The following is a 15,866-nucleotide window of genomic DNA, read 5'->3' as shown; positions in this document are numbered from 1 at the left end:
TATGCAGATGTTCCAAGCTTGAGAACTGAGTTACAACTAGTTAGTTATTGTTCATTCATATCTGACTCTTCCTAACCCCATTGGGGTGTGTATGTGTGTGTGTGTGTGTGTGTGTGTGTGTGTGTGTGTGTGTGTGTGTGTGTGTGTTTTGGCAAAGCTACTGGAGTGGTTTGCCATTTCCTTCTCCATCTCATTTTACAGATGAGGAACTGAGGCACTGGCTTACCCAAAATTACACAGCTAGGAAGTGTCAAAGGCCAAATTTGAACTCTGGAAGATAAACATTCCTAACTCCACACATAGCACTCTGTCTACTATACCTCCTAGCTAACCTGGATTATAAAACACATCAATTAGAAACTTTTGGGGGGGAGGAGAAAGGAAAGGAAATCAAATCTTACCTAAAAAAAGAGTCACACCTTATAAAGAATTACTTTAACCAGTTATTGAGACTAACACACTTGGATTAGGTTCTTCAACCTTTTTTTTTTTTTTTTTTTTTTTTTGAGTCATGAACCTCTGACAATCTAGTAAAATTTATGGATACCTCATCAGAGCAATATTTTAAAATTCAATGAATAGAATACATAGGATTACAAAAGAAGCAAATTATATGGGCAACACAGGTAGCCCTGACCTCTACCACCTAAAGGCTAGGAATGTCAGATTTTTGCCATTTCATTCCTTTCTCAAGGTTTTCTGGTATCATTAAGAGGATTTGGGGGGGGGTTCTTTGACACTGGCTCCAACTCCTATTGGTGTATTCCCCCAAATGTAGGGGGTGTGATTTTCTGCACTGTAACTCTCATTAGCCATTAAGAGCCTTTTAAAATTAGCTTTAGCTTTTACACAGAAATCTTTATTTCAAAAGATAGAATTATAAACATAAAAATTTACTCTCCCATCATATAGGAATCCTCCTTCCTACTCCTTCTTTGTGCCATTTCAATCCCAGGAGAAGGGAAAGAGATTATATTCCTAGTTTAGTTGGGTTTCTATGAAGTATAATCTCAGTTCCAAATCCAAAACACCTCTAGGGCTGGAGTCCCCATGCAAGTTAGCTTCTCCAGGTTTACATGCCAGACTGGTTGGCTGTACCTTCCTGCCTTCGATCATGGCTCCAAGTTTGGCACAGTTTAAACTATCATGTCTAGGGAGATTATTTATGAAGCTAGTAATAGAATGCAAATAAACATGCCCAGGCTCCTTTTTTTCAGAATAAAAGAAAAGGAAAGTCTTTCTCCTCTTAACTGAGTAGAAGCAGCTGATAAAAGTTTCTTAATGGATAGTGACAGAAGGAGATCATCAACCTACTCTGTCTCATCAGTTTTAAGGATACCAGTAGCCAAGGTAAGGAGACTAACTCCACCAATGTGGCAGGGTAACTCATGGGCTCCAGATTAGGCAAACTAGGCTTGCTCAAAAGGCCTCTCAATTAGACCTCCATGTTAGACAAAGTAGGCATGAGCTAACATATTCATGTTACAAACAAATATGATTCTCAAAATATTTTTTAAAAAACAAGTTTAGATGACTTAGATGAATGTTGGTGGGCATTCAGAGAGTGAGTTTTGAAAGGGAAAAAGTAGAGAAGCTGATATGTTTCTGGTGAGATAAAGAATTTGTTGGTTATTAACCTTAACTCAGAGCCTGCTGTACAATAAGCAACTTTCTAATGAAACTAGGTACTATTAAACAATTGATCTGGACAATTTAGGACTAGAAGCAGAATTGGTTGTAAACTTTTTGTTTGATTTATCCAGTTGCTTCCCGTTTTTTTGTTGTTGTTGTTTTTTTTTTTTTTTTGGCTCCATGTTGGATAGAAACATTTGGCCCCACACTACTGTGAAATGAATTGTCTCCAAATCCAGCATTTTACACAGGCTACTGCAGAATGTACTGATTGATAGTTTTGGATTCAGCAATTACCAGGTCACTGGGTCAAGTAACTGCAAGGCTTTTTAAATGGTAAATTCCACAAATGCTTTCTGGCTCTGGAATCAGTGCTTTTTAACTATTAGTTAAAACTAGGTCATGTGAGGACAGTTAGAAAGATCAGAAAGACAACCTGGTTGGTTGGGCATGCAAAGCTGCATTGCCATTTATTTTGGAAACTTCCAAACATGTTTGGAAACCCAACATGTATACCCAGCTCAAACTGGCCATCTGCTGAAACGCACACAGAAGCCAAGAAATATGGTGGGACACAGTCATCTGTCATGGCTAATGTCACCCATCTCCCTGACAGCAATGACTTTCAGCTTGATCCTTTTCTATGTAAAAACTTAAAGGATCTCAGTTTGAATCTCTGTTCTGTCACTTTCCACCTCCCTGACCTTGGGAAAATCACAACCTAATTAAGTCCAATTTCTCATTCCTTCTTTTCAGAGATGAGAAATTGGACTTAATTAGTAGGAGAGAAAGAATGGACTCCCTGGCGAATTGCTAGAATCATTGACCCTTTAGCCCACAGATTCTTTGCCTTTTTTGTGTCTTATGAAGTATGCTGGTTAATGTTTAGCACCCAGTTCTCTGAAAAGAAAAAAAAAAAAAAAAAACACACTAGTTTATCCTGAATTAACATTTTAACATCAGTTAGTTTAACATGAACATTTTAACATTCCATCCCTTTCTTCAGTCTAGATCAGTGGTCCTCAAACTTTTTAAATAGGGGCCAGTTCACCGTCCCTCAGACTGTTGGAGGCCGGACTATAGTAAAAGCTCACACTCTGTCTCCGCCCCTCAGCCCATTTGCCATAATCCGGTGGGCGCATAAATGTACTCCGCGACTGCATCTGGCCCTCAAGCCGGGCCGTAACCCCTGCTCTGGACAATCAACCAAACATAAATCACGACCTGGTTTGTAGTCTGCAATTTTTGAGGTGTAAATGCTCACACTGAAAATTTATTTATTTTTTATTTTTTTTTTATAATTTATTTTTATAATTGTAACTTTTTTTACAGTACATATGCATGGGTAATTTTTTTTTACATTATCCCTTGTATTCACTTTTCCAAAATTTCCCCTCCCTCCCGCTACTCCCTCCCCTAGAAGACCGGCAATCCCATACATATTAAATGTCACACTGAAAATTTAGCAGTGTACTGGAGTAGTACTCCACAAGCCACTGAAGGTAGTAACCCTTGGCAATCTGGCGAAGCCTTATTCTTTCCTCAGAATATTTTTAAACTCCTAAAATAAAATTCCTAGGAATTACAAAGGAATCAGTAGTCAATCAGCATTTATGAAGCAGCTACTGTCAGGCACCAGATACCGCGCTAGCTGCTGGAGATACAAACGTTTCTGGAGGTGCTCGGTGTCTATTTTTATCGTAAATGTTTCCATTTTACAGATGAGAAGACCGAGGCAGGGGTCGTCCAGGGTCACTTTTGAACATATATATGTACCTTCCCGATTCCAGGTCCACCCCATCCCCCACCTAACTTAAAAAAAAAAAATTACACTAAATGCCAATACACAGGACTTTTACGACACTGTCACAGCTCCGTCTCTGCCTGTTAGCTATCTGTGGACGGGGCCTGTATGGGTTTTGTGTGTTTTCTTCAGGCGTCTAATAAAGTGTTTGCAGAGTGTTAACGAATGACTGGATGGATCCCTTCCAGTTCTAAGGCAGCGAGTCTCCGTGAACAGAGCCGAGAGAAGCAGAGTAGGAGGGGCCGGGAAGTCTCTGAGCCAGCCCAGCTCCCCTCCCGACCATCCCGGGAAACGCGGAGAGCTGGGACCCGCAGGAACACTAGTAGGAGACTCACTCCCGCTTCTCCAGCGGCAGAGGCTTAATGCTCTGTGAGCCTGCGCAGGCCGCATGCGCCTTCCAACTCTCCCGTAGCTTTACGTACACCCGTAGAGACGTGGCTCAGGAGGCGGTGTCTATTGCGCAGGCGCATAGGCAGCCGCCGTTACTTCGGTACTGCCGGCCGGCCGGAATTGGGGGCTACGGCACTACGGGTCTTCGCCGCGGCCCCCTTCCACCCTACGTAGCGGGATCCTGAGCGCCGCGCGCGGCAGGAGGAAGGTTCTGCGAGACGCGCTCTCCCTCCTTCCGCGAGGCCGAGTACCCGGCCGGCGGGGCGGCGGGGCAGCCAGAGCCAGGCCCGAGGAGGCGGAGCGGGACCCTTTTCCCCCTTGCCCGCTGCCTCCGCCGCCAGCATGAAGCTCGTGAGGAAGGACATCGAGAAGGACAACGCGGGCCAGGTGACCCTGGTGCCCGAGGAGCCCGAGGACATGTGGCACACGTACAATCTCCTGCAGGTGGGCGACAGCCTGCGCGCCTCCACCATCCGCAAGGTGCAGACCGAGTCCTCCACGGGCAGCGTGGGCAGCAACCGCGTGCGCACCACGCTCACACTCTGCGTGGAGACCATCGACTTCGACTCGCAGGCATGCCAGCTGCGGGTCAAGGGCACCAACATCCAGGAGAACGAGTACGTCAAGATGGGGGCCTACCACACCATCGAGCTGGAGCCCAACCGCCAGTTCACGCTGGCCAAGAAGCAGTGGGACAGCGTGGTCCTGGAGCGCATCGAGCAGGCGTGCGACCCGGCGTGGAGCGCGGACGTGGCCGCCGTGGTCATGCAGGAAGGCCTGGCGCACATCTGCCTCGTCACGCCCAGCATGACCCTCACCCGGGCCAAGGTGGAGGTGAACATCCCCCGCAAGCGCCGGGGCAACTGCTCGCAGCACGACCGGGCCCTGGAGCGCTTCTATGAGCAGGTGGTCCAGGCCATCCAGCGGCACATTCACTTCGACGTGGTCAAGTGCGTCCTGGTGGCCAGCCCCGGCTTCGTGAGGGAGCAGTTCTGCGACTACATGTTCCAGCAGGCCGTGAAGACGGACAACAAACTGCTGCTGGAAAACCGGTCCAAGTTCCTCCAGGTACAGTAGTCTGGCTAACAGGCTAGCCCGAATTAAAGCTGTGGGTTAGCATCAATCTTGATAAACAGTGTAGGAAAGAGGGCATGTGAAGGGATGTGGGAGTGAAGTCTTATCATATTCACATGATAACCCTAGAAATGTCACCCGGGCTGGAAGAGAAAATTAGTGACCTTATTCCCTATACTTAACAATAAGCAGTTTGATCCTAAGAGAGCTAAATGTTTGATAACTATAAGGACCTCCTTTTAAAACACTACTGCATAAGTGAAGCAAGATTGATGCTTTGTAGCTTTGACAGTTATGTCAGGATTGGACTAGTATGAGTTAACTTTTTCAAGGTGCTCTGAAAGATTTCTTCTAACTTCTGTAATTGTGATTCCAGGTGCACGCCTCTTCTGGGCACAAGTACTCACTGAAAGAGGCCCTTTGTGATCCCACGGTGGCCAGTCGCCTCTCAGACACCAAGGCCGCTGGGGAAGTAAAAGCCTTAGATGACTTCTACAAGATGTTGCAACATGAACCTGACCGAGCTTTCTATGGACTCAAGCAGGTGGAGAAGGCCAATGAGGCCCTGGCAATTGACACACTGCTCATCAGTGATGAGCTGTTCAGACACCAGGATGTAGCCACCCGAAGCAGATACGTGAAATTGGTGGACAGTGTCAGAGAGAATGCAGGCACAGTTCGGATATTTTCTAGTCTTCATGTATCTGGGGAGCAGCTCAGCCAGTTGACTGGAGTTGCTGCCATTCTGCGCTTCCCTGTCCCTGATCTCTCTGATCAGGAGTCTGGTTCAAGTTCTGAAGAGGATTAATGATTGGCACTTGTAAAAAGAGACCATTTGTTGCCCAACTTCTTCACTTACATAAACTAATATATAAAACAGATGTTCTTGAATCCAGTATGAAAGCTGCCAGAAGGTTCTGTTTCATTTCCATGAGAGGGTTTTTCTTGTCAGGCTCTAACCTATTACTGTTGGAAGATCTATACAACTAGAAAATAAAGAGAAAATTAATGTCTTAATTTTATCCTTATTCACATTACTATCACTTTAGGGGGAAATATCTTAGAGATAGAGTAAACAGTTTGATAATTAGGGGGGAAAGATGTGTTTCTATTACATCAGCTGCATTCAGTGTGTATTGTACTGGGGATAAACTACTGTTTTTGTTTTTACTTTATTTTCAAAGCATTTTGCAGTAATTTGACCTAGTCTTCGAAAATAGCCAGAAAGTGTTTTTGGAAGATAGATAGAAAATTCACCAAAGAAAACCTAAAAACTGACATTACAAGCATTGAATGAGATAGTTTCTAACATGCCAAGAAGCCACTGTCCTTAAGTTAACTTTATGCTATACTTCGCTTACTATTCATAGTTTTAGAACAGGAAGGAACCTTTTTAAATATAACACTTGTATTTTACAAATGTTAAACTCAGGCCCAGAGAGGTTAAGGTGACCTTTCTGAGGTCAAGCAGCTCAACAGTAGCAAAGGTCATATAGTGCAATCCAACTTTGACTTCACATACAGTGGTTTTTCTGTTTATACCCATGTACTTGTTTTGATTTGTCAGATTTATTAATCGTTAAATTATTAGAATTTCAAGTTGTTTGCCTTTAACATGGAGTCTTTAAAGCAGTATTTTCTATTTTCTAAACAATTTTGGTTTAGTCATGCAAACGCATCATGATTGAACAGAACCTATGTGGAGCAAAATAATGACAAAATGTATTTGACCTGGTTTATAATTGAAAAGGGATGGTAGGTAATTCTTTCACTACAATGTCAGCGAAATGGTCTACTGTTTGAAATGGAAAATTGTATTTTACTTATGGTTTTTGGGCATTGGGTAGAATATTTTTTACATTAATTGACTCGTTCCAAAGTATGGTTTATTTTCTGTTCTGACAGCTGGCATGTGTAAATACAATCTACTAGCATTTAATTCTAACTATTATTCTAGCCAGTATTTTACATGTGCCTTCTCAGTAAATTTTTTCACAAAGTTGCTAACTCTGAGTAAAAATAGATCTTCTAAATTTAGGCTTCTCTTCCACTCTACAATGTCTCCTTTTTTAAGTCCTCCCCACCCCCAAAAAAGTTGTTACATTCCCCTTCCCTACAACACACAGACACACACTAAATAAGCTTATATTAATTATACTTGTCAAAATGACTAACATATAACAGATATGGATACTTTCACTTAACCTCTAAAATACTTCATTTCCAAATGCAGCAAAGCAATAGGATGATATCTGTGTTATTAGCTTATGCTAAGTAACTGAATTCGGTGGAAAATTGGATTATTCATCCAGTAATTTTGACCATTGCTTCACACTTTTCAGGAAGGCATGTCCTACAGTTCACAAACTTCTGCCTTAAACCAAAATTTTTCTGTTACCAAATGGTCAACAAGGTGCTCACATGTTGGCCTTGCTTTATACAAAATTTAGTTTTTAAAGATAGCCATAACAATATTAAGGTAATTTACATCATTGAAATTATATGAGGCCATTCAAAAGTCAGGAAGAACTAAGTTCAAGTACAATTTCTGAAGTGCTATTCTCCTGAACCTGTTATTTAATCTCTCAGGCAACTCTTTCCTTACTAAAAATTCTCTTCATTATGAAATAATGTGCCCTACTCCTCTGCCCCCCCAAAAGGCATTTAAATCAGTGAATTGTTTCCTTATGTTCAGATTGTAATTCTTATCAAAATCAAAAAAATATATATGATTACCACATAATTGAAAAAGTTCTCTAATAATTTGTATACCAAATAATAAAACTAGCATTAAGATCTCTATTTCCAAATCTCCCTTTAAAAACAGGAGTATTTTAGAGTAGTTTAATTTTCTTTTAAATCTGAGCAAAGAAAATCATGAAATGTTTTATGTAAAGAGCATTTGTGGAATTTGCAAGATTCAGAAAAGGAGAGGGTTCCCACGAGGGTGGAAGACCTAGAGGGCCTTGAATTTAAATATGCCATTGGTTAAGAACCAAATATTTCAAGTAACATAATGGTTCCTTTTATGTCTCAAAATTCAATGGACTTGAATTCTTGCTGCCTTTTATTACTTTAAAATGTGCTATGGTTTATCCCTTTCAAAAATATATTGGTGTACAAATATCTTTTTTAATTTGGAACAATTTTAAACTTGTTTTGGTTTGCCTTGGATTTCTGCAGTGCAATGGTGCTTTAGTATACTCGTTTTTTTGGGGAAAAAAAAGTTTAGAAAAGTTATTGAAATAAAAATATTGTAAACTCTTAAAATGTTTAACCCAAGGTCTTAAAATTTATGTTGGAACAGTATTTCCTCCCTTCAGAACTTCTTGTTCAATTATGTCTGACTTTTGTGACTTTGTGGGCCATATCGCCCATGGAATTTTCTTGGCAAAGATACAGAAATGGTTTGCCATTTCCTCCAGTGAACTGAAGCAAATAAAGGTTAAATGACTTGCCCAGAATCACACAATGTGTATCTGAGGTCATATGTTATCATTTATGATTGACTCCCCTGTTAAGAAAGCTTAATGCTATTTTTTAATTTTTCCAAAATCTTGTTTGATAGTTATCTTCCTAGACAATGAAAAAAATTATAATTAAATCTAAATGAAGAATTTCAGTATTGAGATATATATATATATATATATATATATATATATATATATATATATATATATATATATATATATATATATATATAGTCCACTTCCTCCAGTAGTGTCTCAATTTGTTGGTATAGTAATTGAGTAAAAATAACCCATTTAGATTAATTAGATAATCTGAAAGCCATGATTACTAGTCCTTTTGATTGTTTCTCCCTCTCCACCCCCATTGTTACAGAAAGGGACTGCATGATATTGAAAACCATCTTCTGTTTCGTCTATCTTAGGTAGGTAATTATAGCCAAAGAATTTGTCACTTCTAGCCATTAGGTGTTAAGTATCATTATACTTAAGTATGATTATGAGTCTTAGACTGGTCATCAAATAGCAGATCATATGTACCATGACTATATTTAAAGCATTTCATTCATGGTAGCACCTGCCAGAGCTTAATCTATTGATAATAGTCCTTTAGATTGTCCCCTCCTGTGCCAAGAAGACTCAACAAAATTGTTTCTTAATTTTTTTTCCTTAAATCCGTTCATGTGCCTATTTTAAGCAAGACTACCACCCTTGTTCTTTTCCATTGGAAATATGTTTTGATTTACATAAAAACTTACAGGAACATTCATTATGGTATTACTGATTGAGAACTAAAATGACATTGTGGGCAGCAAGCTAGGTGGTACAGTGGATAGAACACCAGCCCTGAAGTCTGGAGGACCTGGATTCAAATCTGACCTCAGACACTTAAAACTTCCTAGCTGTGTGGCCCTGGGCAAGTCACAACCTCAACTGCCTCAGCAAAAAAAATTTTAAAAATATATATATATTTTTTAAATGACTGTGATGTGTAGTTGTGGCTGATCATACCAATAGGAGCTTAGAAGGTTCTATTGCAGGTCAGGCACTAATCATCTTTTTGACCATTTGGGAAAGAGATGTCTAAATTTCCATTATTTTACAAATATATTTCAGAAACAAATTTTATAATAAATATAACAATACATGTATTAAAAGTTTCACATTATTTGAAAGATTTCAGAGGAGAGCTAGACAATTAAAATTTTTTGCAAAATAGGAATTGTAAGAAAAGTTTGAAGGACTTAGAATTGATATGCTGAAAGGTTTCGTATTTTACTTACACAATCTACAAAACCGCAATTTAAAACTGGCAAATCCTAGAAACTAAAAATATTATACAAAACAAAGCAGAAAGAAGTTTAAAAGTCAGCACAGTGTTTTGCCTATGTTATGACCTACAGGTTTATTGGATAAATGAATGAATATATAAGGAGGGAAGGATTAGTTCATAAATTTGAAGCACAACTCTACCCTCAAGAACCCTAAAGGGAGAAGTAGTAGCTTAAGTAATACAAATGAACAAGGGATGATGAATTAGAATTAAAACAATTGCTAAAATCAGATTTAAAACAATCTATTTGTTAGCATTAAGTAAATGCTGGACAGGGTAGGTAGCTTAGTGAAAGTTGGCTTTAAAGCCAGAAAAAAAACGTAGGTTCCAATCCTAACTCTGACAGATAGGTCATGACAGAGCTCATGACCTTTTTTCTCTATTTTACATTATGCATGTCTTCTCCCTTCAACCTTTCACCTCATTAATGTGAGAAGATAAGGTGGTCTTCATTTTACCAAGGCAAACCTTTCTATGTATACCCTTCATCCCATTCTTTAATCTTCAATGTTGTCCTCTTAAGGCAGCTTTTCTTCCTGCAGACTTTCATTTCCCTTCCAACCTTAAAAAAAAAAAAAAAAAAAAAAAAAAAAAACCCTATTATCCAACCATCCTTGCTAACTATTATCTTTTCACTGATTTGTGGCTGAACTTGAGAAAGTCTACAGTAGGGTACCTTCACTTCCTCTCTCCTTTGAACCCTCTACAATCTTCCTTCTGACCTTCTCATTCAACTGAAACTGCCCTCTGCCAAGTGGCCCTTATTCTTTTAATGGCCAAATCAAATAGTTTTTTCTCAATTCTTATCTTTGGTCTCCTACAGGATAAAATATTACTCTTTCCTTGCTTAAATTTTCCTATCTGGTGTTTGACTCAGGAAGAGACTGATGATTTTGCATAACTGCTTCATCTCAAATCCATTTTATTCATAAATCAAGACATCATCTGTTATGACAATAGTTCTCTTCAAAAATGAAGGACCAACAATGATACAACAAGTTTTCATAACGGCTATCTATCTGACTGTTTCTTCTTAGTCTCCTTTGCTAGATCTTCCCAGATCTTAACCTAGCTTATTTCCAAAGTATCTATACTGGGCTTGCTTTCCTTCTGTGTTTTCTCACTTAATCCTCTCATCACCTCCCATGAGTTCAGTTTTCAGAGAATTCCCCGATCTGTATATCTATACATACTTAACTTTTTTTCTGAGTTTGTCTCATATCACAACTGCTTTTTGTACATCTCAAACTTAGACATTTGAAATTCAATATGTCCCAAAGAGATTTCATTATCTTTACCTTCTTAACTCTTCCCTCTTTCTAACTCCTTCTTTCATCAAAAGCATCACCTTCCTTTCAGTCATTTTGCCTTACAAACTAGATATCCTCAATTCCTTATGTATCCCACGTATTCAATCTGGGGCCAAGTCTTGTTTCATGGTTGTTTTGTCTCTTCTCATTCAATTGCTGCCTTTTATGCTAGCCCTCATTACTTTACATTTGATTGGTTTTCCTGCCTCAAGGTCATCCTTTCTCCAATCCATCCTCCACTCATCTGTCAAACCAACATAAAGTCCACTGGCTACCTATTATCTCCTAGATAAATTATAAAATTATCTATGGCTTTGAAAGCCAGTTAGCTCCTTCCTGTCATTCTAATCTATTTGTTCTTTCCTCTCCTCCATGAACTCTGCAATCCAGAAAAACTGGCATCCTTTGCTATTTCTCATGTGAAACAATTCCATTTCCTGACTCCAGGCTCTGAGCCTTGTCATTGGGTGTTTGTCCCCCATTCCTAGAGTGCTTTTCCCCCTCATTTTCATCCAGCTTTTCTTACTTCCTCTAAGACAGCTCAAATCCCAACTTCATGAGACCTCTCCTATTCCCAATTCCCTAGTGTTTTCCTTCTACATAGTAGAAGTTCTAAGTTCTAAGCTTCTACATAGTAGAGATTTTACATTTATTGATGTATTCACTCCTAAATTAGAATGTGAGCTTCTTAAGAAAAGGGCAATGTTTTTTGCTTTTCTTCACATCCCCACTGGGATAGAAAGTGCTTGCCCCTTGCATAGTAAGTGTTAGTAAGTGCTTATTGACAGAAAAACATTCCCCTTAGGGAATTCCATATACTAATGAAACGATAGGTTTTATCCCTAATCCTATTTCTTTTAGGGAAGCTGAAAATAAAATACCCATCTTCTATCTTTGACAGATATTGCTCATGACCCTAGCAAAATCAAACTCCCTCTTTTCTTTTTATTATACATTATGCACGTCTTCTCCCTAATATCTCCTTCAACCTTTCACCTCACCAATGTGAGAAGATAAGGTGGCTCTTCATCTTACCAAGATATCAATACTAGATTGATAGAATTCAAAGAAGTAGGTAAATGAAACTCTCTTCTTTACTATAATGCTTAAAAGTTCTCAGTTTCATGCAACCTAAATCTTGTGCTGTGATCTTTTGTGTCTGCCTCTGTTGCTTCCACTGCCTTCATTTTACAGATAAGGATAATGAGGAACAGGAACAATAAAGGATTTGTTCATGCTGTAACAAGCAAGTAGTACTATCTATCTGTAGTAGTAACCATACTATGAATCTCCAGAAAAAACACTTCTTGCTTTTCCAGCTTCATCATGTTAAGATTATTTTATATTTCACGTGAATTACTATGTATCAGTAGTTTTGACTGCTATTTTAACCAAACTTTTAATCTCAAAGAAATTTTAAAATATTTTATAATTCTTTTTTTAAAAATATACAGTATATTCACTTTCCTTTGTGTGCTATGTTCATTAAAATTCTCTTAACCTAAATAAATTTACTTAAGAATAGACTTGTACTAAATTTATTCATATCCTAATAATCACAAAGTCTCAAATAATCATTTTGTATTTCATAGGAGTATAAGTCCCTTTAGGAAAGCTAATGGGTATAAAGATTGAAATGCAGTAAACACAGCTGTTTCTTTAGAGTATTTACTGCTACTAGAATAGTTGTTTGTTTCCTGACTTAGACCTTGTGGGTCATAACTGACTAAAGGAAGTTAAAGAACTTCCTGTTTAAAAAAGTAATTAATCTACAATTTAATTTTTTAATGGAAGTTTCTTCTGTTTTTTTTTTTTAATCCTAAAAAGAGATGGGTTTTTTCTCCTAAGGACTACAAGAGACAATTCCAAAGAATCTATAATGTAAATTAATTATGATTGATATTGTATTTATTGGCCTTACTCTAAATCATATGATCTTTGCATCAGTCGAAATTAATAAAATTTTTTATGTAAAATTATTTTTAAAAGTATATATTTCTGCCTTTTTGTTCTTAGTAATGTCAATTAAATTCTGTGGCAAATCAGTCTATAAACAATTATTAAACATTCATTATGGGCCAGACATTGTACAAACACTTGGGATACAGAGAAACACAAATAATAATATTTCTCTCAAGAAGCTCACAGGCTGATGAGGGAAATAGCATGCAAACAACTACATAAGAACAAGATATAGGCAGGATCAGTTAGTAAGAGTCAATAGAGAAGACACAAGAATTAAGGAGGATGAGAAAAAATTACTTGTAGAACTACTACTTGTAGTTGGGACTTGAGGGAAATCTGGGAAATCAGAAAGTAGAAATGAGGAAGGAGAAAATTCTAGGCAAGAGGGACATCCAGGAAAAAAAATGTTGGGAGATGGAAATAAAAATATGTTGTACAAAAAGGGTCTTGTCAGTGGTTCTCAAGGTAAAGACAGAGTAAGGTGTAAGAAGACAGAAGAGGTGAAGATGGTGGGGAAGATGGGTGATGGAGGACTTTTTGTTACAGAGGATTTTATATTTGATCTTGGAAGGGATCGGAAAATATTGAAGTTTATTGAATAGGGGGGTGACATGTCCTTTTGGAAGACCATTTTAGTAGCATGAAGGAAGATGGTCTGGGTTGGGGAGAGACTTAAAGCAAGTAGACCTGCCAGCAAGTTGTTGAAATAATCCATGTGACCAATGAGGGCCTGCTCCAGAATGGTAGAAGTGTCAAAGAACAAAAAAGAACATATGTGACAGACAAAACTAAATCTAAAACTAAAAAAAATAAAAAGGGACATTCCATATAATTGCTTTAAAAATTAATAATTATTCAGGCTAATAATTTTTTGTGTGAATTGTATGTTAAAACTTTTTGAGGTGTTAAAATCAGATGTAGAAATAAACATTTCTGTCTTTTCAGTTTTAAAATAGATATTTCTGTTATGTGATCTTCCTTATGCTTCTATTCAAGGAAAGAGAGGATTCTTAATTTATGTTTCTATTCAAATTAATTATTTTCAAAAATTCTATTAATTTAAATATATACATATATTATTTAAACTAAATAATAATACTAAAACAAGGCAGCAGAAAAGAAAGAGTTAACCATTTTTGTAGTCCAAATCTTGACATCATTTCTTTAAAATACAAGTGTTTTTTTTAAAGCTATCTTATGATTAGCTAACATCTGGAAGTCAAGAATAAGTAGTTTATGAACATGTAGCCTATTAGAAATATGAAATATGAGAATGATGGAGGTTGTCAACCTAGTTATAAACATTCATACTCATAATTAAATACTAATTAAATACTATTAATTATTAAATAATAATTAATTATTAAATAATAATTAAATACTATTACAGTATTAAATAATAATTAAATACTATTACAGTAAATACTATTACAGTAGCTTGAAACCATCATTAAGCATTGGGTAATTAATCTATGATTTACTTACCATTGGGTAACTGTGGTAATGAAATGTTACTATAATGAAGTTATTCCAATCATACATGAAAATCAATTCCATTTAAAAATGAAAGTTCTTATTATAAAATCAAGCCTGTAACTAGCTACAGAAATTTTATGTAGTAAATCTGAATTTATTCAGGCCAAGTTGATTCAGTTTGTTTTTAATACTTTTGCCAGCCTGATGATGTATAATAACACAGCACATATCTGGAATTCAGCTACTCAGCAACTACATTTATTTGAAATATAGTTAGGAATCTTCAAAAAAAAAAAAAAAAGACAAAAATATCTCTGTTGTAAAATGTGGTAAAACCTATACACTAAAACATATGCATTTTACTTATAAGGGAATGCCTTGATGATATCACCTATTTGGTTGTTTTATATATATTTATAACAGATTTGTCTATCTGATATATAAATCTACAATAAATTAAAGATAGCAAATCAGGAAGAGTACTTTATACTGGTAGCATGCTGATATCACTGATAAATGACAACTGACATTTTAATAATAAAGACTAAAATATTTTTTAAAAAATATATGCTTCTGAGAAGAAGGAAGGAAGGAAGGAAGGAATTAGTGAATGAAGGACCAAAGGAAAGGGAAAAACAATTCTAAGAGTCTGGGGCCATTTAGTAGAATGATAAATAGGCCTCAATCACATCTATGAGCAGTATTATTACAGCATAATACCATCACTGAGTGATATTCACCAGGATGATCCTGAGTCATCCAGCATAGGTTGACTTATATTTAATATTGTTTGAAACAACAAAGAATTATGCAGTATGTAATAGTCAAGATTTTAAAAACTAAGTATAAAGGTTTAAGGGTAGTAAGCATATTTTGTAAAGTCAATTATCCAGAATGCTTCCTGGAGTTCTAATTAAAGAAACGTGCACTAACAATACTAACAAATGAAATTTTACTAAGAAAAATAAAATTAATTGTACTTGTAGAGAGTATTTTGGGTTTTGGGGTTTTTTGTTTTTTGTTTTTGTAAGACATGATAGGCCAAAAACTGTAGGTCCTCTGAGTTCTTCATGCAAATCTGTTCCAGGATTTTTATGTCTGGAATTTTTCAGCAAGGCTAAGTATAAACACTGACTAGAACTTTTTGTTTGACACTTTGCTGATAAATTACTCTATGAATATAAAATGTACTTTAACCCCATCCTTCAGTTCATTTGATCCAAAGAGATCAGTTTATAGCTTGTTCTTCCTTACATACTTATGTTGCTAACAGAAAAGTGCTAGCAGTCTATTGAAAATAAGGTCAAGTATTTTATTGCATGGATCATTTAGATCATCTAAGAATCCTTATAAAATTACAGAAACTCAGATTTGAAAGGAGGCATCTATGAGAGCATCTAGTCCAACCTGTACAT

General features: G+C 37.1%; 2 protein-coding genes across 2 annotated transcripts in view; both read left to right on the top strand.

Moving 5' to 3' along the window:
* ITGA1 (integrin subunit alpha 1) overlaps nucleotides 1-15,866 on the top strand; it is a 189,584-nt gene that overhangs the window by 15,256 nt on the left and 158,462 nt on the right. The window lies entirely within an intron of this gene.
* Nucleotides 3,878-5,917, top strand: PELO (pelota mRNA surveillance and ribosome rescue factor). Its single transcript, XM_074282546.1, has 2 exons — nucleotides 3,878-4,894; nucleotides 5,277-5,917. The coding sequence occupies exons 1-2, from the start codon at nucleotides 4,169-4,171 to the stop codon at nucleotides 5,706-5,708; spliced, it is 1,158 nt and encodes a 385-aa protein (XP_074138647.1). The 5' UTR covers nucleotides 3,878-4,168; the 3' UTR covers nucleotides 5,709-5,917.

The sequence above is a fragment of the Sminthopsis crassicaudata genome, chromosome 1, assembly GCF_048593235.1.
Source record: "Sminthopsis crassicaudata isolate SCR6 chromosome 1, ASM4859323v1, whole genome shotgun sequence".
NCBI lineage: Eukaryota > Metazoa > Chordata > Mammalia > Dasyuromorphia > Dasyuridae > Sminthopsis > Sminthopsis crassicaudata.
The sequence above is the reverse complement of the archived record's forward strand: the minus strand, read 5'-3'. Positions and strand labels throughout refer to the sequence as shown.